A 25069-nucleotide genomic window follows, 5' to 3' on the forward strand; every position below is an offset into this window, starting at 1 on the left:
AATTCTCCCACTGTGTACCCGAACAGGCGCCGGAATGTGGCGACTAGGGGATTTTCACAGTAACTTCATTGCAATGTAAGCCTACTTGTGACAAGAAAGATTATTATCTTTTGTGTTTCATCACGGTATCTGCTTCAACTTTTCATCTGATGCAGGAAGTGTTTCTCTATATAACTGCAGTTGAGCTTCTACATCATTGATGGATTCAAACAGTAGATTCTCAGTATTTATAGATCTTGGAAGTGTATCTGCAATTACGCGATCTTTGCCAGTATAGATTCATGTAAAATCATACCTCCTCAACTTCATCATCATTCTCTGTAATCTTGGTGTCATATCAATGAGGCTTTTCTCTATGATATTTACTCGAGGTCGATGATCAGTCTCAACTATGAACTTGAGTAGACCATACACATACACATAGTCATGAAACTTAGTGATGCCTGTTATTAGTCCTAGACATTCTTTTTCTATTTGCGCATACCTGCACTCTGTGGCGAATGCCACAGGAATCTAGAAGCAAATGCTACAGGAATCTAGTTTGTCTGGTTGTCTTGCTGAAGTAAGACTGCACCAATTCCATCTTGACTTGCGTCTGTCGAGATTTTTGTGGGTTTGGTTGGATCAAAGAAATTTAAACATGGAGCTTTTATTAATTGCTCTTTGAGGTCCGGCCATTCTGCCTGGTGGCGTGGAGTCCACTCAAACTCAGTATTCTTTCTGATCAAGTGACGTAGAGCAACAGTTCTTGGAGATAGGTTGGAGATGAATTTCCCGAGGAAATTTACGAATCCAAGAAATCTAAGTACAGCTTTCTTGTCTTTTGGTTGCTGCATTTTCTGTATGGCTGATACCTTTTCTTCATCGGTCTGACACCTTTAGCTGAAATTGTATCACTTAAAAAATTCAACGAGGTAGTAAATGTGCATTTAGATTGGTTTAATTTTAAACCATATTGATGTATTCGGTGAAATACTTTCCTTAGCCTTGCAATATGCTCTTCCTCTGTAGTTGACCATATAGTGATGTCGTCCACATAGACTCTAACACCATGTAGGTTTTCTGTCATCTGCTCCATAATTCGGTGAAAAAACACTGTGGCGGAGATGGTCCCGAAGAGCATTCAAATAAAACAGTACCGTCCAAATGGCATGTTGAACGTACAGAGTAGCTTGCTGGAGTCATCGAGCTGCATGTGTCTAACTTTGTAAAAATGCGTGCGTTTGACATTTCAGAAGTAATTTCTTCTCATTTGGGTGTAGGGTAGTGTTTCCTATGGATGTTCTTACTTAGATCTTTGGGATCCATACAAATTCTTAGATCTCCCGAAGGTCTTTTGACATAAACCAATGAGCTGACCCAGTCAGTGGGTTGTGTTACTTTGGAAATTATGCCTTGAGATTGTAATCTCTGCAATTCAGCTTTTAATCTCTCTCGTAGAGGTGCTGGAACTCTTCTTGGCAGGTGCAAGATGGGTTTTGCATCCTTTTTGAGCAAAATCTTGCACTGGTATGGCAATGTGTCCATACCACGAAATACATCAGGGTATTCACTTAGTAATTGTTGGATGTCTTCCTCCAGTCGTGATGTCTCATTTGTGTGCATGATGATTCTTTGAATTAACTGCAACTCCTTGCATTTGCATGCTTGAGTACCTAATAAAGAAGCTTTGTGACCATCCACAATTTCAAAACAAAGTGTTTTCTGCACTTCTTTGTTGACAACTTTTAAATGGCACGATCCATGTGACACAATTTGGTTACCATTATAATCTTTTAATTTGCATGCCGCAGGTACAATCTCATAATCTCCTTGGGTTATGAGAGATCTATGCAACTCATCAAGTTGGCTGAAGCACCAGTGTCAAGCTTGAATAATATCAGGCTGTTATTCACATGTACTGTCGTTGTCCATTCATTGTTGTTGTCAAGTTAATTCAATGAGGAGCCTTTAATGTTGATTGAAGATCCTTTGAAGTTGATTGACGATCCTTTGATGTTGATTGAAGATCCTTTGAAGTTGATTGACGATCCTTTGGAGTTGATTGAAGATCCTTTGAAGTTGATTGAAGATCCTTTGAAGTTGATTGAAGATCCTCTGATGTATCAATGATGCCAACAAAAACGTATTTCCCAGAGAAATATTTATCATCATCTTCTGAGAAATTTCTTGTGAATTTTAGTTTTCTGTTTTATCGATGGATCGAACATTGAAATGCTTTTTCCTGTTGTATTGGGATAAATTGCTGTTGATTTACACTGAGAAGCGAAATGGTTAAGTTTTGAGCACTTTAAACACCGTTTTACAGGAGCAGGACAATTCCCCTTTAAGTGGGCTTTACCACATCTGTAGCACATCATGCCGTCGTCTCTCTGACTCATGAGTGACGTTCGCACATGCGCAGACTTCTTCTGTTGAGTCTCGCATTTTGAACGAACTGCGCATGTCCCGAGCTGTAGTCATCTGCCATCTTGAACGTGCTTCTTTGCTGACTGCAACACCATCCCAACCTCATGGTGGACTTTTGCGCCCTTTTCTCGGTGATAAAATTCCAAGTATTGATTTCTACTCTGCTCATGTGAAATGCATTTTCCTATTGCTATTTCTGTCTTAGTAATGCGACTCTTAGGCTTTCATCATTTAGTCCATTAACGATTTGATCTCTTATTAAAGAGTCGTGTAAATCAGCAAAATTACATGTCTGTGCTAGTAGTTTTAAGTCGGTGACAAAGCTTGTGATAGGTTCGTCATTTTTCTGTAACCTGTTACGAAACCAGAAACACTCCAGTATTTCATTTGGCTGCATCTTGCAATGGTCATCAACCTTTGCAACAATCACACCAAATTTGCTTTTGTCTTTGCCTTCGGCATATATATTTCTATAGCTTGCTGACCTGCCATTGACAGCAGCAATGCTACTCTTCTAGCTTCAGAGGCTGTATTTAAGTCATGAGCTTCCAAATTGAGTTGGAACTGTTGTTTAAATAATTTCCAATTTAAAATTAAGTTACCGGTAGTTTTCAGCTGCCGTGGAGCTTGAACGTGGTCCATCGAGTTGATTTGTTGTTGAGGATCCATTTGCTGCAAGGACTTCCGCAGTCGAACAGTTGGTATCAGAACTTTTTCTTTTCTTTCCTAATCGTACTAGTTGTTCTTAAGGCTTTTTTGACCTGGTACCATGTTGTATTACAGAGATGTAACATAGCTATTACTCATTTGTCTTGCCGAGTGTATTTAACTTGATGATAAATGGTTGGAGTCTTCCAGTTGATGACAAAGTATTTATTGAGTAACGAAATAATATACTTTGTGAGTTTTCACTTGGTCACTTCTATCCTCCAGCTGCAATACACACACACTAACGCTAAGAAAGAGCGGGAAACTCCTTCTATAGTTCCTGTTAGTGTTGCCATCTAGTGATCATCTGACTGTACTAATTGCACAGTAACTAATCATGTATTAATATATACAGAGATTACTGCATCAGCAACCCAGAGGGAAAAGGCTAGCAGACGTGAGAACAAATTTGTTCCTCTAATCAACCACCTTCACCCCCAAGCCCATCACCTGTGAGGCACTCAGACCCTACTTGGAACTCTAACCCCAGCACCTGGAGTTTCCATCCATCCTGTTGAAGTACACCATGTTGTACCCCTTTGATCCCCTTGTTTGTGAGCTTTTCATGCAGGCTTTGCAAGGTTGAGCTCCCTCCACCCCTCCCAGTCTTCCCTCTGCCTTCCATTGTTCGTCTCCTTCATCTACTTCCTTGTCCTTTGCCTACCATCTTGCCTTTCCTGCCGCTTCTTGCACAGCCCTCCTTCCACGCTGCCCCCGCCTTGTCATTGTTAGGCCATTGTTCCCGCCTCACCTCGCACTAACTTTGGACCTCTGTTGAAGTGACTGCACGAATCCTGCAGCAGAGTACTATCCAGACACTGGTGTGAGGCACAAGGGAAGGAGATCCCTGTACTCTCCACCTATTACTGGGCGCATTACTGATCCAACTCAGTGACACAGGTGGGTCCCTGGGTCCAGCAGCACAATGCTGTCCATGAAGATCAGCTCAGCATGGAGATGGAGGACAGGAACTGGTTTGCCGTGGCAGAGAAGTGAACAGTACACCAGGAGCAGTGTAGCACAATAGCAGAAAGGCTTTATTTTATTTTTTTCAATGTATTTTATTACAAACATTTATCAAAGCAGGTTACAGCAAATAAACACCACATGGAACATACTTCCCAACAATCAATTATACAGACTGTACAGATTTTTCCCCTTCTCCCCTCCCTGCGACAAACATCCCCCACCTTTTCTCAACCCCCCCTGAAGAGCCCCTTAACTCATATGTTATCTTCTCCAACCAAAGGAAATCGTACAGGTCGCCCAACAATGCCGCTACCCCTGGTGGCAATGCCAACCGCCACTCCAGCAAAATTTGCCGCCGTGCAATCAGAGAGGCGAAGGCCACGATATCGTCCTTCCTCCTCTCCATGAGCTCCGGCTTCTCTGAAACCCCAAATATTGCCACTAAAGGGTCCGGGTCCACCTCCTCCTCCACTACCTTGGCTAAGACCACGAACACTCCCGCCTAGAATCTTTCCAATTTTTCGCAACTCCAAAACATGTGCGTGTGATTCACTGGCCCCCCGCCCACACCTCCCACACTCATCTGCTACCTTCTGAAAGAACCCAATCATTCTCGCCCGAGTCATATGCATCCTGTGCACCACCTTAAATTGTATCAGGCTCATCCTTGTACAAGAGGATTACCCTTCACAGTGTCTCACTCCATACTCCCCAATTGATCTCCCCTCCCATCTCCACTTCCCATTTCTCCTTCATCCTTACCACCCGCTCACCTCCCTACTCCCCCAGCCACTAGTATATATCCCCAATTCTTCCCTCCCCTTCCACATCCGGAAGCAGCCGTCGCTCCAGCAGGATGTATCCTGGCAACCAAGGAAACCCACTCCAGACCTTTTGCGCAAAGTCCCTAACCTGCAGACACCTGAACTCACTACCCCTCGGCAGCTCTACCCTCTCCCTCATCTTCTCCAGACTGGCGAACCCTTCCTCCAAATACAAATCCCTCACCTTGACCAGCCCCACTTCCCTCCACCTCCTGTGTATGCTATCCCCCCGCCCCCCCCCCCGGCTCAAACCCATGATTCTCGCACAGCGGCGTTAGCACCGGCATCCCTTCCACCCTAAAATGCCTCCTCAGCTGATTCCATATCTTACCGTTGACTGCACCACCGGGCTCCTTGCATACCTACTTGGAGCCATTGGCAACACTGCCATCAACATAGCCCTCAAACTAGACCCCTTTCAAGATTCCTCCTCCATCCTAACCCACTCTACCCCTTCTCCTTCCCACCACCGCCGCACCTTGTCCACATTCACCGCCCAATAATAATGAAGCAAGTTCGGCAACTCCAACCCCCCCTGCTGCCTCTCCCTCTGTAGTGGAGTCCTCCCCACCCTCAACACCTTCCCCGCCCATACAAAGGCCAAGATGATCGTGTTCACTTTCCGAAAAAAGGCCTTTGGTATAAAGATCGAGAGAGCTTGAAAGATAAACAAGAACCTCGGCAGAATATTCATTTTCACCACTTGGACCCTCCCCGCCAACGTTAAGTGCAGTGTATCCCAACTCCTAAGATGCTCCCTAGCCTCCTGCACCAGCTTTAACTTCCTCTTATGGAGCCCCGTCTACTCCCTCGCTATACGAATCCCCAAATACCTGAACCTATTCCTAGCTACCGTAAATGGCATCCCCCCTAAATTAGCCCGCTGTCCCAGCTCATTCACTGGGAATACCTCGTTTATCTTATAGATCTTATAGAAACATATAAGATTATGAAGGGAATAGATAGGATAGATGCGGGCAGGTTGTTTCCACTGGCGGGTGAAAGCAGAACTAGGGGGCATAGCCTCAAAATAAGGGGAAGTAGATTTAGGACTGAGTTTAGGAGGAACTTCTTCACCCAAAGGGTTGTGAATCTATGGAATTCCTTGCCCAGTGAAGCAGTAGAGGCTCCTTCATTAAATGTTTTTAAGATAAAGATAGATAGTTTTTTGAAGAATAAAGGGATTAAGGGTTATGGTGTTCGGGCCGGAAAGTGGAGCTGAGTCCACAAAAGATCAGCCATGATCTCATTGAATGGCGGAGCAGGCTCGAGGGGCCAAATGGCCTACTCCTGCTCCTAGTTCTTATGTTCTTATATCCCTACATTGTTTGTATCCGTACAACCCTCCAAACCTCCCCAACAGGCCCATAATCCTTCCCATACTCTCCAACGGATTCAAAACATACAGCAAGAGGTCATCGGCATAGAGTGACACCCGATGCTCCCTCTGTCCCCTCATTATCCCCTGCCACTCTGCCAACCCCTTGAGAGCCATCGCCAACGGCTCGATGGCCAGCGCAAACAGCAGCGGGCACCCCTGCCTCGTACCCATGTGTAAGTCAAAGCTTTGTGAGCTCATATCATTCGTCCTCACCCTCGCTCTTGACGCCACATACAGCAACCGCACCTATGCCATAAATCTCGGCCCAAACCCAAACCTTCCCAAAACCTCGAACAAGTACCGTCACTCCACCCGATCAAATGCTTTCTCCGCGTCCATGGACACTACCACCTCTGGTACCAGAGCCCCCGACAGATTCATCACCACATTCAACAGCCGCTTTATATTACGCTGCCTGCCCTTCACGAAGCCTGCTTGATCTTCTGCAACCACCCCCGGGACACAGTCCTCCAACCTCCCCACCAACTTTCACATCCGTGTTCAATAGCGATATGGGCCTAAGTCACCCACATTTCACCGGGTCCTCCCCCTTTCCCAGGATTAGTGTGATTACATCCTGCGTCATCGTCTCCGGCAACTCCCCCTTCTCCAGTGCTTCATTAAACGCCCCCAACAGATGTGGTGCCAGGTCCATCGCAAATTCCTTATAAAATTCCGCTGGGTACCCATCCGGCCCAGGGGCCTTCCCGACTTCATACCCCTGATACTATCCAGCACTTCCCTCAGCCCCAGGGGTTCCTCCAATACCCGCCTCTTTGCTTCCTCCACCTGGGGAAATTCCAGCTCATCCAGAAACCGCCCCATGTCCCCCTCCTCTCCCCCAGGTCCGCCTCGTAAAGTCCCTGGTAGTACTCCCTAAACGTCTCATTTATCTTCCCTGGCACTGACACCACAGCCCCAGCCCCAGTCCGTACTTTCAATATTTCCCTGGACGCAGCCTGTGCGGCTCGCCTTCTCCCCATACTCGTATTGCACCCCTCTTGCCCTACGCAATTGCCTCCCTCTTGCCCTATGCAGTTTTCCTACCGCACTCCCCATTGTCAGCCTGTCAAACTGCGCCTGCAACCTTTTCCTCCTCGCCAATCCCTCCATGGTGGGTGCCCTCGAATATTCCCTGTCCGCCTCCACTACCTCACTCACTGGACGGTCATATTCCGCCCTCCTTTCCTTATCCGCATGAGCCGTAAATAAAATAATTTCTCCCCGGACCACTGCCTTCAGTGCTTCCCAAAATATGCCCGCAAACACCTCCCCATTCTGATTAACTCCACATACTCCTTAATCGCGCCCGCTTCCCGGCACCTTATCACAAAAAACTCCACCATCAACAACCCCGAGTCAAACTTCCACCCCGGCCTCTGCTCTAGTCCCACTCGAAACCGAATATCCAGCCAGTGAGGTGCAAGGTCAGAGATAACTATCCCTGCATACTCTACCCCCTACACCTCAAACAAAATCTCCCAACTCACTACAAAGTAGTCAATCCTCGAATACACCTAATGGATGTGTGAAAAGAAGGAATACTCTTTCTGGGTTCTGAAAGCGCCATGGAACCACCATACCCATCCTCTCCATAAACCACACCCCTGCTCCCTCGCCATTCGTACCCTACCCATCGACCTGGGGCTCGATCTATCCACCCTCGGCTGCAGGACACAGTTAAAATCTCCTCCATGATCAACTGGTACGTGGCCAAATCCGGGATTGCTGCCAGCAACCCCCTCATAAAACCCACATCATCCCAATTTGGGGCATACACATTTACCAACACTACCGGTGCCCCTTCCAATACCCCACTCACAATCACGTATCTTCCACCCGGATCCCTCACCTCCTTTGCACTCACAAATCCCATTTTTTGCTCATTAAAATCACCACTCCCCTCGATTTCAAATCAAACCCCAAGTGAAAAATCTGCCCGACTCACCACTTCCTTAACCTGGTCCTTCACATGGAGGTGCATTTCCTGCAGAAAGATCACCTGCACTCAAGCCTCTGAGGTGCGCGAACACCTTTTAACTGGCCCGTTCAGTCCCCGGACGTTCCATGTTACCAGCCTTAACGCCTAAAATCCCCTCCACCGTCCATCATCTTCCCTACTTAACTCCCGCCCCCTTAATTCTACCCTATACCTAACCCATCCCAAATGGCCCCTTTCTCCACCCCTGGCCATGTCATCTCCCACTCCGTCACGTCGCAACAAACTCCCTCCCCCCTTTCCCCTCCCACCAGCCACCCCGCTTGGCCTTCTCCCCCACCGCCTCACGTCCGTTCACCAGCATAACCTGCTAACGGGGCCGCTCCTGCCCCAAGGCACCTTCCAATGATCACCCTCCCCCTCCCCCCCCACTCCTCAGCTCAAAGAAGGCGGCTTCCTGCTGGCCTTACACTCCCCCACCCAAACAAGTTCTCCTGAACTCCAGGCAGCCTTTTCCAAAAACAAACTAATGAATATGAAACACAAACAGTCCCAGAAAACAGGAGGGGGGATGGGAACATCCATCCCCACAAACTTTTCACCCGTCCAACTCCTTACAATCTCAACATTAAACAGCAACCCCCCCCCCCCAAAAAAACGAAAATTCCCCAATCCCTACACCCATTTCAAACATGCTCCCGACCATTACATAGTGCCAGCACCCCGGTTCCCAAGCATTGTCCACTCAGTTCTTCCCCAGTTTATGCTCAATGAAGTCTTCGGCCGCTTCTGGGGTCTCGAAACAATACTCCCGGCCTCCGAACGTCACCCATAATTTCGCCGGGTAGAGCACCCCAAACCTGATCTGCCGCTGGTACAGCACCGCCTTGGCCTTGTTGAAACCTTCCCACCACTTTACCATCGCATCTCCGATAGATTCAGACGTTATTCCCCTCCTAGTCGCAGCTACGGTTCTCCCTGGCCCACCGTAGAATTTTCTTTCTCCACAAATTTGTGGAGTCTCATAGTCACCTCCCGCGGCGGCTCCCAAGCTCTAGGCTTCTGCCTCAGAGACCTATGCGCTCGATCCACTCCAGGTGCCTTATCTAGCACCCCCCCTTCTGCCACCAGCATCTTCGAGACGTACCTCGAGGCATTCTCCTGCTCCTCTACCTTTGCCCTCAACGTTTTACACAGGTTCCCTAGGAGCCCCATCTCTGCCTCCAGAGCCACCATACAATTACTGTGGTCCGAGATCACTCCTTCAATCTCCTGAATCTGTGACCCCTGCACCTCCAAACACCTCTCCACCCGTTCCAGAGAACACTTCAGGGGTGCCACAGCTTCTTTTATGGCCTTTGCGCAATCCTCATATATTTCCTTCCTCTGTTGATGGAATTTTGCCTTGATAAAAGCCATCAGCTCGTCCACCTGGGGCCTTCCAGCTTTCATCAGCTCTTCCCCTGCCTGCATGTGTTAACTGCTGGTGATGCAGTACAAGCTTGCTCCAACTTTTCAGCCAAATCTGTTTTCTGCCGGGTCTGGTAACCAGCAGACATACCACTCCCGGGGGAAACTACTCCTCCAACATTCACCTACGCCTTTTCATCAAAATTCCACCCAGTATTGGGTAAAAAGAGCTCTTTTTGTGACTTTAAGCAGGAGCTGCCTTGTATGTGACCACTCATTCCATGGTCACATCCGGAAGTCCCAGTAGAAAGGCCTTTATTGCACTCACCCCGTAGTCTCCGGCTAACCGAGGGCCACCTTTCACATGGCATTATTAATGCAGTTTTAGACAAACGTAATGTCATGCAAAATTTGAAAGCCTGATGGGATGCCAGCAGGCAGCTGTTTTTATGAGCATTCATGAGATGCAAATGGCATTCATACCACCAGCCAGTGGGAAGACCGAATCACCATTAACACGCCATGGGAGAACTGCAACGTGACTTTATGCCAGTTAGACTTCTGATTTTTTGGTTCCGGCAAGAGTCTCCGTAGACGGCTTGAGAGAATTCTGCCCACGGCTTTGGTTTAATTTTGTTCTTTATTCCATTCTTTGCACGGAATTAGACAGATTTTTAAATACATGTAACCATATTTATTTATAAATAATCCAGATTTACAAACTTTCATAAATACTACAATGGTGAGAAATCTTATATAAATTGATCAATGACTACATCAAGCTCTGTTAATAAAAGTGCCAACTTTTGATTATTGCTTTTTGCAGCATCGAAGTGCCAGGGAAGCTAGGCACAGCACAAAGCCATTCAACTCATCTATAAATGAAGCAGCAATACCTTCATCTATACCAGAGCATCACTGAACCCAGAGCACAGCCACAGTCCATCTGTCATTGGGTGCAATACTTGAGCCTGTACTGGAGTGCAACTAACCGAGAGCAGAGCTGGAGTCTGTCCATCACTGGATGACAGACTGGAGCCTGCACTGGAATGTCACTATACCCAGAGCGGAGTCAGAGTCCGTCCATCACTGGGTGGCCTGTACTGGAGTGTCACTATACCCAGAGCGGAGTCGGAGTCCATCCATCACTGGGTGAGAGACTGGATATCCTGCAGGCCCAGCACTGACGAGAATTTAATTTCACCTGATCAAATATTACTGATATCAAAAATCATGGTGGAAATTCCCCATTTGGTGAGTAATTAAATAATTCTATTTAACATATAACAGATAGAAATTAAAAGTGAGATTTTAATTAATTCAAACCCCCGTAGAGTTAAACTCTTGACTCATTTTTCAAATGAAAGTAAATAAAATTAATGAATAAGATTGTGAATTGACCAAAACCAATCTGAATGCACAAACAATCCTTCATTTAATAATCCTGTTCTAAATCTGAAACAACAATGTCATATGTTGCTGCGGTTCATGTTAATGCATGTGATTTCACAGTATGTACAGAAGAGCCAGGCAATTCTTTGAAAAGTGATATATATATATATATACAGCTTCTATTTAGCTCAACGTCAAGAGGGGAGCTAACTGGTAAATTCAGCCCTGTTCTCCGATTGAGGAATGTTATGAAGTCTTCAAGGTCCTGAGGTATTAAATATTCCAGAACTGAGCCAAGCAAATCAAATCTGACCATCAATTGTAGCCCTGCTCCACTCGCGCAGTTTTGTGATTGTTGCTAGGGGCAACCTTCCAGGTTCACTGAATATTTTCTATAGAAAGTTGGTGCAAAAGGTAAGAGAGAGTTCATTAATTATTGTCATCATGAAAATAAGTTAGTTCACAGAGATTGACACAGCATTTAGCAAATTACAATGGGTGCTGGAAATCTGCCCATATTAAAAACTAGAATTACTGGAAATACTCAGCAGGCCAGGCAGTATCTGTGAAGATAAAACCAAAGTTAACAAGATGAATTTTCCAGGATTATATCCCCCCCTTCCCCCCCCCCCCCCATACACTTCCTGTTACAAATGATCAACTTTTTAAAAAGCCATCCTGCTGAGATACACACTGCTGCCAGTCTAATCCATCAGAGTGGGACGTCTGCCCTTCTGTGGGTGTCCCACCCTCAAGAACTCTCAGCAGGATGGGAACTCGGTAGCAGGCACTGTTGGTAGCTTCATCAAGAGGAATGGATACTGAAGGACCTGGTCAAGATAAGTCCAGGATCATTTTGGGTGGGGAGGTGTTTGGCACCCTTGGGAGGCGGAAGAGGGGTTCTGGAGTACAAAGATACTCCTGTTGCGGATGGGCACCCCAGCCTACCCAAAAGATTAAGCCCCTCTTCCTTTTCACCTCAGATGGTAGACTCCCCACTCTTGCTCCCCTGACCAACCACATTATGGCATAGGCCAATGTCAATTGGCATATTAGCAAGCTCTTTGATATTTTTTAAATGGTTGACGAGCTGCCAATTTTGGCGCCGACTCACCTACTATATTATGGGAAACCAGTGTATTATGGTGGGCATGATGCTCCCAAATTCACTCGAAGTGCTGCTGCCAGGGTGAAAACAGTTTCCCGTTGGCACAGGCAGTGCTACTCAGGTGGGATTCAATGGCACTTACCTGAACAGAGGCGTGTTTTGTGCTGGTCTTGAGAGGGTCTGAACTCGCAAACAGGTCCCACTCCTCAAGAGATCGGGGTACCAATTTTAAAGGGCACTCCAATCTCAGAATAATATTGCAGCTCCTCCCGGCCCAAGCGCTGGCACAGCCCCCCAGCCCTCAAGTGAGCGACACCCCGTCATGGGTTTGTCAAATGCATTCCCCCTTTAGAACGCCTCCTCAGTGTCACCCTTTGTATCCCCCTTCATGCCCCATCCCGTGGCAACTTACCTCCAGGATGCCAAGGAGGGTCCTTCGGGAGAATGGGGGTGTGGGGAAACTTGGGCTGGGGCGGAAGGCCTTAAGTTAGGGGTATTTCCCAGAATGGGTGTCATGTGACAGGTCTTCCCTCTGTAGCCTTGAAACACTTTGATGTCTCCCCCAGCATACCAATATTAAATATCTGTCAGTTAAAGGTAACATTTTCCCTTTGATGTGTTGGAAACCTTTGAAATGCTTCTTTCACATTCAATTTCATTCCCCTTTAACTTTTTCAACCCTCGGCGGCACGTGGCGCATTGGTTAGCACTGGGAATCCTGGCCCTGGGTCACTGTCCGTGTGGAGTTTGCATATTCTCCCAGTGTCTGCGGGGGTTTCAACCCCACAACCCAAAGATGTGGTTAGGTGGATTGGCCACGTTAAATTGCCCCCTTAATTGGAAAATAAATAAATAATTGGGACTCTAAATTTATTTTTTAAAAGTAGAAAAAGAAAATAATAACTTTTTCAAACCCCTGTGCATGCTCTGAAGCATGAACGCCTTGAACTGCATTGTTTAGATTCAATTTCACAGTCCGTTACTTTTTACTAGTTTCTTGATTGACAGGTCCAGGCTATTTCAATGGAGGATGTAGCATAGTTTGTTTTTATAGCTCTTCGCAGTCCATTAACTCTGAAGTGCTTTCTCTTTTGAGCAGGCGTTCTTTCTAACCGCAGTTTTTTCAAAGAGGTTATTTCTTTGTTCTGAAGAGCTTTCTAGAAAGAGCAGGCACTCGCTTGGCAGCAGGGTAGCACAGTAGTTAGCACTGCTACTGCACAATGTCAGGGACCTGGGTCCGATTCCCAGCTTGGGTCACTGTCTGTGCGGAGTCTGCACATTTTCCCCGTGGGTTTCCTCTGGATGCTCCGTTTTCCTCCCACAAGTCCCAAAAGATGGGCTTCTTAGGTGAATTGGACATTTTGAATTCTCCCTCTGTGTACCAGAACAGGCACCATAGAGTGGCAACTAGGGAATTTTCACAGTAACATCATTGCAATGTAAGCCTACTTGTGACACTAATAAAGATTATTTCAAAGAAACATATCAGTACAAAGGATCCATGGCGCCAGGTCCCCACTTGTCAAGACCTGCACTAACTTCTGGAGTGACATCTGGAGGGCGGCATTGGGAGCCCCGGAGGAGGTCATAAATCTGGCTTCCAGCCCGTTAATCACATTCAAATGAATGTAAATTAGAATTATCATGTTCCATTGAGTGAGACTGATGGAGTAGAAGTGTGGACAAGGGGGACTTTATCACACAGGATAATTTGGTTAAGTGTGAAGATGCAGTATAATTTGGATAAGTGTGAGGTTATTCACTTTGGAAGCAAAAGCAGGAAGGCAGATTACTACCCGAATGGTTGTAAATTGGGAGAGGGGAGTGTGCAGCGGGACCCAGATGTCCTTGTGTACCAGTCGCTGAAGGTAAGCATGCAGGTGTAGCATGCGGTAAAGAAAGCTAATGGTGTGTTGGACTTCATTGCGAGAGGTTTCGAATACAGAAGCAGGGATGTGTTGCTGCAATTATACAGGGCCTTGGTGAGGCCACACCTAGAATAGTGTGCGCAGTTTTGGTCTCCTTTTCTGAGGAAGGATGATCTTGCTCTCGAGGGAATGCAGTGAAGGTTTACCAGACTGATTCCACGGATGGGGGGGACTGTCATTTGAGGAGAGATTCACTAGGTTAGGATTGTTCTCGCTGGAGTTCAGACGAATGAGGGGGGATCTCATAGAGACTTATAAAATTCTAACAGGACTAGAAGGTGTTACCAATGATGGGTGTGTCCAGAACCAAGGGGGTCACAGTCTGAGGATTTAGGGTAAACCATTTCGGACCGAGATGAGGAGACATTTCTTCACCCAAAGAACGATGAGCCTGTGGAATTCATTACCACACTAAGTAGTTGATGCTAAAACATTGAATATATTCAAGGGGTGGCTAGATATCGCACTTGGGGAGAATGGGATCAAAGGCTATGGGGAGAAAGCAGGATTAGGCTATTGAGTTGGATGATCAACCAAGATCGTGATAAATGGCGGAGCAGGCTTGAATGGCCAAAAGGCCTCATCCTGCTTCTATCTTCTATATATCTGTGGCTCGAGGAGGGAAGGGCAGGAGTGCAAAAAATAGAACAAGACATTGTCCAGGACCAGCTAATCAGGATGGAGAGGAAACTCTCTTTCTTTATCTTCTTCCCTCCCTCCCTCTTTCTCTACTTCTGTATTCACTTTAAACCTGTTACAACTCCAACTTCTTCCAGCTTTAGTGAAAAGGCATCAATCTGAAAACATTAACTCTGTTTCTATCTTCACAGTCACTGCTTGAACCTCTTAAGTATTTTCAGAGTTTTCTGTTTTTATTTTCATCCAGAGTTTTCCTGGTTATAACATGTAGAATTAGACAGATACCGTGACAAAATCAGGTCATTCGGTCCAACAAAAACTACTGGCAACTGGATTTCCAGCCAATTTTCCAGTACCATTGCATCAAGAATTAATATTCTCACTGTAATAGATTTATGGAAATAGGCTTTTCAGTCCAATCAGTCCATTGTGCTGTATCTTTGAGTGGCCATCCTCAGTCCATGTACTCGCATTGTTCCAGTATCCCTTACTCCCTATTCACGTTTCCTTCAGTCATCTATCTAATCTAGTAACACTAATGTTGGCATTTTTGGGCAGCATGGTAGCACAAGTGGCTAGCACTGTGGCTTCACAGCACCAGAGTCCCAGGTTCAATTCCCGCTGGGTCACTGTCTGTGCGGAGTCTGCACGTTCTCCCCGTGTCTGCGTGGGTTCCCTCCGGGTGCTCCGGTTTCCTCTCACAGTCCAAAGATGTGCAGGTTAGGTGTATTGGCCATGATAAATTGCCCTTAGTGACCAAAAAGGTTAGGAGGGGTTATTGGGTTTCAGGGATAGGGTGGAATTGAGGGCTTAAGTGCGTCGGTGCAGAATGGATGGGCTGAATGGCCTCCTTCTGCACGGTATGTTCTGTGTTCTCTGCTTCAGTTGCTCTGTATGGTCAGGTATTCCAGTCTCACAACCCTCTGCGTAGAAATGGTGACTATAACTCTCAGTCCCAAATGGTTTCCATTTAATTTTATATCAAAGTCACCTTACTGTTAAACTGCGGAGACACAGAAAACACACAGTCCTAGGCAAACTCAGCTGATATCCATCAGAGTTGGTGGACATGAGGATTAATAATAACATGGGACAACTTGGATCATAGGGCACGAGCTCAGGAGGAATGTCCTTGCACCTTGTGTGAGTGGAAGCGACACAAAGGGTTGAATGGTCTGATCCCGTTATGCTCCACAATAGAATATGGAATGGTGAACACCCATGGTCTCCCTTTCCTCACATCTCCTTCTGTGATAAGACAAATGGGATACTTATCTTTATTAGCCAAAGCATAGAATACAAAACAGGGAAATCATGCAGGAACTGTATAAAACACTGATTGGACCACAACTACAGTACTGTGTACAGTTCTGGTCACCACATTATAGGAAGGATGTGATTACATTGGAGAGGGTGCTGAGGAGATCTACCAGGATACTGCCTGGCTGGAGGGTTGAGGAGAGATTGGACAGTCTGGGGCTCTTTTCCTTGGAGCGGTGAAGATAGAGATGTATATGAAATTATGAGGGGCATAGTGTCATGTGAGAGTACCTTTAAGAAAATAGCTGTGGTGGGTGTACCTTTAACATAGAACATAACAGCGCAGTACAGGCCCTTCGGCCCTCGATGTTGCGCCGACCTGTGAAACCACTCTAAAGCCCATCTACATTATTTCCTTATCATCCATATGTTTATCCAATGACCATTTAAATGCCCTTAATGTTGGCGAGTCCATTACTGTTGCAGGCAGGGCATTCCACGCCCTTACTAATCTCTGAATAAAGAACCTACCTCTGACATTGTCCTATATCTATCTCCCCTCAATTTAAAGCTATGTCCCCTCGTGCGAGACATCACCATCCGAGGAAAAAGGCTCTCACTCTCCACCCTATCTAATCCTCTGATCATCTTGTCTGCCTCAACTAAGTCACCTCTTAACCTTCTTCTCCCTAACGAAAACAGCCTCAAGGCCCTCAGCCTTTCTTCATAAGATCTTCCCTCCATATCAGGCAACATCCTGGTAAATCTCCTCTGCACCATTTCCAATGCTTCCACATCCTTCCTATAATGCGGCGGCCAGAATTGCACGCAATACTCCAAATGCGGCCGCACCAGAGTTTTGTACAGCTGCAACATGACCTCATGGCTCCGAAACTCAATCCCTCTACCAATAAAAGCTGACACACCTTACGCCTTCTTAACAACCCTCTCAACCTGGGTGGCAACTTTCAGGGATCTATGTACATGGACACCGAGATCTCTCTGTTCATCCACACTACCAAGAATCTTACCATTAGCCCAGTACTCTGTCTTCCTGTTATTCCTTCCAAAGTGAATCACCTCACACTTTTCTGCATTAAAGTCCATTTGCCACCTCTCAGCCCAGCTCTGCAGCTTATCTATGTCCCTCTGTAACTTGTAACATCCTTCCGCACTGTGTACAACTCCACCGACTTTCGTGTCATCAGCAAATTTACTCACCCATCCTTCTACAGCCTCCTCCAGGTCATTTATAAAAATGACAAACAGCAGTGGCCCCAAAACAGATTCTTCTGGTACACCACTAGTAACTGGACTTCAGGCTGAACATTTTCCATCAACCACCACCCTTTGTCTTCTTCCAGGGAGCCAATTTCTGATCCAAACTGCTAAATCACCCTGAATCCCATGCATCCGTATTTTCTGCAAAGCCTACTGTGGGGGAATCTTATCAAACGCTTTACTGAAATCCATATACACCACATCAACTGCTTTACCCTCTTCCACCTGTTTGGTCACCTTCTCAAAGAACTCAATAAGGTTTGTGAGGCACGACCTACCCTTCACAAAACCGTGTTGACTATCTCTAATCAAATTATTCCTCTCCAGATGATTATACATCCTATCTCTTATAAACCTTTCCAAGACTGCCCACAAGGCTCACTGGTCTATAGTTACAGGGGTTAAGAAATGGGTGTTTATTACTGTAGTGATGTCAGAGTGTGGGTGGAGCTAGGCTGTCTGCTACAGGGTATGTTTTAGTTTTGTTTTGAGAGCTGGATAGCTGGAGTCACAGCAAGTAGGTGCATTAGTCTCTCTCTCTCGCTGCAATCTAAAGACTGTCTCCAGATCCTTTGGTGATTTAAAAATAATACCGGTTTCTGCAGAGAAGTTAAACCTGATGTCTTTCTGTAAAAAGTTTTTTTTTGTCTTATGGATATTGCAAGGAAAGATTAAGAGTTATTGATAGAAAACTGTATCCTTTGGGGGATTTTGAAAGTTAAGATGTTTACTGTTGGTTTATAAAGTGTTAACTGGTTTCATAAATAAACATTGTTTTAATTTAAAAGTACTGTAGATCTTTGTTGCATCACACCTGCAGAGTAGGCCCGTGTGCTCCTCATAACCACAATCTATTAAAAGTTGTGGGTCAGGTGAACTCCATGATACACTTTGGGGTTCTCTAAACCCTGGCCCATAACAATAGATAGGGTGGATAGGATGGCACTTTTTCCATGAGTAGAGGGGTCAATAATCAGTGGGTATAGATTTAAGGTAAGAGGTAGAAGGCCAAGAGGGGCGTGTTGAGGAGAAACCTTTTCACCCAGAGCGTCGTGGGAGTCTGGAACTCCACTGCCTGAAAGGATGGTTGAGTCACAAACTCTCATAACATTTAAGAAGAGTTTAGATATTTAATTATGCTGTCATGGATGGGCCAAGTGCTAGGAAATGGGATAAATGTAGTAAGACCTTTGTTGACCTGTAAACGATGGGCTGAATGGCCCCCTTATGTGCTGTAAACATCTATAAATCTGTGACTTGACATTAATATTGTTGGACTACACCAGTGGGAAGCACCCTGAGATGTTGCCCAGTGTTAAAGTTGCTAAATGAACACAGGGCTTAGGAACTGGTTTAGGCCATTCACATCTTTCGAGACAACTCCACCATTCCATAGATCATGGCTGTGGTCTCAACTCCACGTTCTTGTCTGTCCCCATAACCTTTAACTCCTGGTCTATAAAAAATATGTCCAGTTCAGCCTTGAATAAAGTCAATGGCCCAGCCTCCACTGCTCTCTGTGGAGTGAGAATTCCACACATGAACGACCCCCTGAAAAAAAAGATTTATCTTCACCTCAGTCTTAAACAATAGACCTCATTCTTAAACGGCGTTCCCTTATTCTTCCAGCACCCACCCTGTCAAGTCCCCTCAGAATCTTGTGTGTTTCAATAAGATTACCTCTCATTCTTCTAAACTCCAATGAGTACATGCCCAATCTGTTCAACCTTTCCTCATAAGATGATCTCTCAGGAATGAGTTTAGTGAAACTTCTCTGAAATGCTTCTAACACAAGTGCTTTTTATTTTTTTCATGTGCTTTGGGCATCGCTGGCTTGGCCAGCATTTGTTCCTCATCCCTAATTACCCTTGAACGGAATGGTTCGCTCGGTCATTTCAGATGGCAGTAAAGAGTCAACCACATTGCTGTGGATCTGGAGTCACATGGAGACCAGATCAGAGACGTCCTGCAGATTTCCTTTCTTAAAAGGTCATTAGTGAACCAGCTGGGTTTTTACGACAATTGACAATGGTTTCATGGTCACCTTTAGACTTTTACTTCCAGATTTTTATTGAATTCAAATTTCACCATCTGTCGTAGTGGAATTCGAACCAGGGTCCCTCGAGTCATTACTAATCCAGTGACAATACCACTGTGTCACCGTGCCCCCCTTCCCCTTCAATTGTTGTTCATCTACTCCTTGCATCCACAGACTCAAGTGGAAAAGGCTCAGAATTCAACATTTTGTTTAATCAGTGCATGAACAATTCAGGACAATTTTAGACGATGCACCCAAATTCTAGGAATAACAAACTCACCTGCATAAAGACGTGACAATCTTTGACCAGGGCCCCATGTGTGATCTCTTTGAACTTCTCACAGACAGCAAGGAAATTGTTCGCTTCCAAGATGGAAGCCTGGTGGTATTTTATTAACGTCAAGGCCACTCGAAATGTGACTTTAGACCCTTCATAGAACAGACAGTCCCAAATCCGAAGAACAGTCTAACAGTGAAATAAACATTTCTCAATATATTAGATGGTGGAAAGCAAAATATCAAAATTACACAATTAAAATAAATATATGGGGAAAGACAGCTAAAAGCAACAGGTGAACAAAGGAGGGGGTGTTGCAATGGCAAGGCTCATTTACTGATGGTTATACAAATGTAGCAGGATCACAGATGCTGGGGAGTGACAAAACTACCCTAAAGTCCATAATTTGAAACGTTTCAGTGGACTGCTGATGGCCTGGCACAATTTACTCAGTCTAAACATTTCAATTTGCTAATGGGAAGCACATTTTGAGAAACAAGGTCAGGTCTAACCAGGTCATTCCCACCGTCCTGAGCATCCTGAAGAATAAAAGTAATGTCGCCATAGTCCCAGATGACCATTAGCTACTTTTGTCTTTGAGGGGGGAGCTTACTGGAGGTGATATAACCAGAGGATCACCACACCTCAGGTAAGGGGCAAGATTGAGGAGGCGGGGCCTTCATGAATAACCTCAGCCGGTATGGGAATTGAACACACGCTGCTGGCATCATAAACCAGCTGTCCAACCAACTGACCTAAACTGTAAAGCCTTAAAAAGACACTTCAATCGTTTGGGAAGAAAATGAACTCAATGGAGAGTACACAAGGGTGGCGAGGTTTGTAAAACTGTGAACCGTGTTCGCAACAACAATGGGCCTTTCAGCTCCATGGCTTACCTCCACAGGAAGAATGTCAATAAACAAACAGATGAACCATCGCCCCACAACCAAGGTCCACATCACATTGTGCTTTTCCATTAGTGCAGCCACTGCTGGGACCTTCATCCTCACCAGCTGAGACAGAACCTCCTGATCTGTTTTCAGCCCGATCATCGTTGGACAATAGAAATCTGGCAAAAAGAAACAGTAGACAGAGGTTCAGCTGGAGGGAAATTGCTGCTCGCTCTTAGCAAACAGTTTTAGATGTTTCAGAAATTAACTGAACTGTTCAAACTAAATCTTCCCCTTTGCTCATTTACTGATCGCACCCAGGAGGTGGGTGGGGCTGGTTTAGCACAGGGCTAAATCGCTGGCTTTTAAAGCAGACCAAGCAGGCCAGCAGCACGGTTCAATTCCCGTACCAGCCTGTCCGAACAGGCGCCGGAATGTGGCGACTAGGGGCTTTTCACAGTAACTTCATTTGAAGCCTACTCGTGACAATAAGCGATTTTCGCTTTCACATCCTTTACGATCTGGAGTTCACTCCCGATAATCCCATTAAACAACTGTGTAACCTACGGATGTAACATGCGCTACTTGTTACATTTCCTGGATACTAGTCCTCCATGTGTTACTACATCTTTTGTCTGGTCTTCATGGGAGGTGGAATAAAAAAGATTCTGGGGCGCGATTCTCCGACCCCCCACCGGGTCGGAGAATCGCTGGGGGCCGGCGTGAATCCGGCCCCCGCCGTGTCCCGAATTTTCCACCACCGGATATTCGGCAGGGGCGGGAATCGCGCCGCTCCGGTCGGCGGAAGTCCCCCAGCGATTCTCCGGTCCGCGATGGGCCGAAGTCCCGCTGCTGTCAACCCACGCCAGCCAGCGTGGATTGAACCACCTTTCGAACGGCAGGACAAGGCGGCGCCCGGGGTCGGCGCGGGGTGATCTGGCCCCGGGGGAGTGCTCCACGGTGGTCTGGCCCGCGATCGGGGCCCACCGATCCGCGGGCGGGCCTGTGCTGTGGGGGCACTCTTTTCCTTCCGCCTTTGCCATGGTCTCCACTATGGCGGAGGCGGAAGAGACCCCCTCCACTGCGCATGTGCGGGGATGCCGTGAGCGGCCGCTGACGCACTCGCGCATGCGCCGCAAAGTCATTTCCGTGCCAGCTGGCGGGGCACCAAAGGCCTTTCCCGCCAGCTGGCGGGGCGGAAATCAGTCCAGCGCGGGCCTAGCCCCTCAAGGTGAGGGCTCGGCCCCCCAAGATGCGGAGAATTCCGCACCTTTGGGGCGGCGCGATGCCGGACTGATTCGCACCGTTTTTGGCGCCGGTCGGCGGACATCGTGCCGATTGCGGAGAATCCCGCCCCAGATGAGGTGAACCAAGACCAAAGAAAAATGAAATAAAGAATGAAAGTGAATATCAAAACCTTTCCAGTGAGTAGGAATCTTGTACCATAAAAAATATGCAACCTTTCCACAACTTTATAACTGACATATCTTGCCAGATAATTGTCTCTTTAAAGGACAACAGGAAATATGTGACCATTTGCCGGTTTGTGCTACTTGGACTGTCTTCACCCTCACCAGTGAAAGGAATCTCTCTTGTCCAAATCATGTGAATGGACAAAAGCACCCAGCCATTGGCCTCTTATTTATTTATGTGATGTGAGCGTCGCTGGTTAGGCCAACATTCATTGCCCATCCCTAATTAACCTTGAGGTGGTGGTGGTGGTAAGATGCCTTCTTGAACCGCTGCAGTTCCTGACATGTAGGTACACCCACAGTGCTGTTATGGAGGGAGTTCCAGGATTTTGACCCAGTGACAGTGAAGGAACGGCAATATATTTCCAAGTTAGGATGGTGAGTGACTTGGAGGGGAACTTCCAGATGATGGGGTTCCCAGGTATCTGCTGCCCTTGTCCTTCTAGATGGTAGAGGTCACAGGCTTGGAAAATGCTCTCAAAGGAGCATTGGCAGTGGTCGATGTGATGTCAATCAATCGGGCTGCACTGAATTACGTTAAGCCTCTGAAGTGTTGGAGCTGCACCCATCCAAGCAAGTGGAGAATATTCCATCACGTCCTGACTTGTACCTTGTAGATCGTGGACAGGTTTTGAGGTGGGGGGGGGGGGGGGGGGGGGATGTCAGTAGTTGAGTTACTCGTCACTAGATTCCTAGTCTGTGACCTTCTCTTCTCGCCACAGTATTTATATGGCTGGTCCAGTTCCTGCTTTTTGTACGTAAGACACATATCTTGGAAATGTTTCACATGAATCACTGAGGTGCCGGTATTGTAGCTGAATGGGAATCACCTTGGCTATGGGCATAGCTAATGCAGGGATAGTGCATGGAGCACAAATCTTGAGCACGGTTGCGTGTTGTGCCTTCAGCCGTTCCTTGATACCGCGTGAAGTGAAACAAATTGGCTGAAGGCTGTCATCTGTGATGCTGGGGCCTCAGGAGGAGGCAAAGGTGGATTATCCACTCGGCCCAACTGGCTGAAGATGGTTCATCTGTTTTTCTCTTTTATTATTTGTCAGTGATTTGATGTAGGACATTTCAGAGGGCAGTTAAGAGTCCTACACAGTGCTGTGGTCAGGAGGTTACAGGTTAAGACAGCGGAAGAGCAGATTACATTTTTAAAAAATTTCATGGGATGTGGACGTTGCTGAATGGGCCAGAATTTGTTGCCCATCCCAATTGCCCCTGACCAGAGTGGCTTGTTAGACCATTTCAGAGGGCATTTAGTAGTCAACCACATTGCTGTGGATCTGGAGTCACACATTGGCTAGACCAGGTAAATGTTACAAAAGCCCGCTGATGTTATCATCATAGAATTCCTAGTGTAGAAGGAGGCCATTCGGCTCATTTGAGTCTGCACTGACCCGCTGAAAGAGCACCCCATCTGGGCCTATTCAACAGCCCTCTCCCCGTAACCCCACCTAACCTGCATATCATTGGGCACCAAGGGGCAATTTAGCTTGGCCAATCCACCTAACCAGCACATCTTGGGACTGTGGGAGGAAACCGGAGCACCCGGAGGAAACTCACGCAGACGCGAGGAGAATGTGCAAACTCCAGAAAGTTACCCAAGGCCAGAAAGGAACCCGGATCCCTGGTGCTGTAAGGCAGCAGTGCTAATCACTATGCCACCGTGCCATGCACATATGTTGTAACCTGAAAGACTGGTTTTGTGCAGTGTTTTTCTTTGGGATATTGGTGAGAAATGTTTGTGAAAACAGTGAGAACTCAAACCACTTTTTCATTAAATAACAATTAAAGTATTTATTAATGTAATAGAAAGATAATGAAACACGACAAATAACAATCTTATACTTCGATATATTAACAGTAAACACTTAGTCACTCAAAGACTCGAAACCCAAAAGCATCGGTTTTCCCCGTAATCTTAAACTTTACTGAGGCCCCGCCGTTTTCCAAACAACAACCATAAATCTATTGATCAAAACTAGTGACTACCACACCGTACAGCCCAAGTGACCAGGACGTCTGAAGCGAATTGATCTTTTGCACAAACTGGCTTTTTGCCTAACGCACTCCATCTCTAGCTGAGCGGTTTCCTGAGGTAGGCTGCCCTTCTCTCTCTCTCTCTCTCTCTTGCGCCTTCATTACCTCATCTGTGACTAGCTTGCTTCCTGGCTCATAGCACTCTGACTACTAAATATATCAATTGCAAAGAACACCCTGTTCCCTATTCTTCCCTTTTTCTTAGTTTCTGCCCAGATATGGACAGAGTGGTGTCCCGCAGGGTTCAGTGTTGGGGCCACAGCGGTTCTCTTTATATATTAACGATCTAGATGACAGGACTGGGGGCATTCTGGCTAAGTTTGCCGATGATACAAAGATAGGTGGAGGGGCAGGTAGTATTGAGGAGATGGGGAGGCTGCAGAAAGATTTAGACAGTTTAGGAGAGTGGTCCAAGAAATGGCTGATGAAATTCAATGTGTGCAAGTGCGAGGTCTTGCACTTTGGAAAAAAGAATAGAGGCATGGACTATTTTCTAAACGGTGACAAAATTCATAATGCTGAAGTGCAAAGGGACTTGGGAGTCCTAGTCCAGGATTCTCTAAAGGTAAACTTGCAGGTTGAGTCCGTAATTAAGAAAGCAAATGCAATGTTGTCATTTATCTCAAGAGGCTTGGAATATAAAAGCATGGATGTACTTCTGAAGCTTTATAAAGCACTAGTTAGGCCCCATTTAGAATACGGTGAGCAATTTTGGGCCCCACACCTCAGGAAGGACATACTGGCACTGGAGTGGGTCCAGCAGAGATTCACACGGATGATCCCAGGAATGGTAGGCCTAACATACGATGAACGTCTGAGGATCCTGGGATTATATTCATTGGAGTTTAGGAGGTTGAGGGGAGATCTAATAGAAACTTACAAGATAATGAATGGCTTAGATAGGGTGGACGTAGGGAAGTTGTTTCCATTAGCTGGGGAGACTAGGACCCGGGGGCACAGCCTTAGAATAAAAGGGAGTTACTTTAGAACAGAGATGAGGAGAAATTTCTTCAGCCAGAGAGTGGTGGGTCTGTGGAATTCATTGCCACAGAGGTCGGTGGAGGCCGGGATGTTGAGCGCCTTTAAGACAGAAGTTGA

The 25069-nt window shown here is 46.3% G+C and overlaps 1 protein-coding gene across 1 annotated transcript in view; it reads right to left on the reverse strand.

Moving 5' to 3' along the window:
* Positions 1-10311: 10311 nt before the first annotated feature.
* LOC140428192 (growth hormone-regulated TBC protein 1-A-like) overlaps positions 10312-25069 on the reverse strand; it is a 98383-nt gene continuing 83625 nt past the window's right edge. Inside the window, exons 6-8 of the mRNA XM_072514363.1 lie at positions 20460-20632; positions 19567-19752; positions 10312-11424 (exon numbers count right to left, since the gene is read on the reverse strand). Coding sequence (XP_072370464.1) covers positions 11335-11424; positions 19567-19752; positions 20460-20632 — 449 coding nt within the window. The 3' untranslated portion in view covers positions 10312-11334. The remainder of the gene's footprint in view (positions 11425-19566; positions 19753-20459; positions 20633-25069) is intronic.

The sequence above is a fragment of the Scyliorhinus torazame genome, chromosome 8 (assembly GCF_047496885.1).
Source record: "Scyliorhinus torazame isolate Kashiwa2021f chromosome 8, sScyTor2.1, whole genome shotgun sequence".
NCBI lineage: Eukaryota > Metazoa > Chordata > Chondrichthyes > Carcharhiniformes > Scyliorhinidae > Scyliorhinus > Scyliorhinus torazame.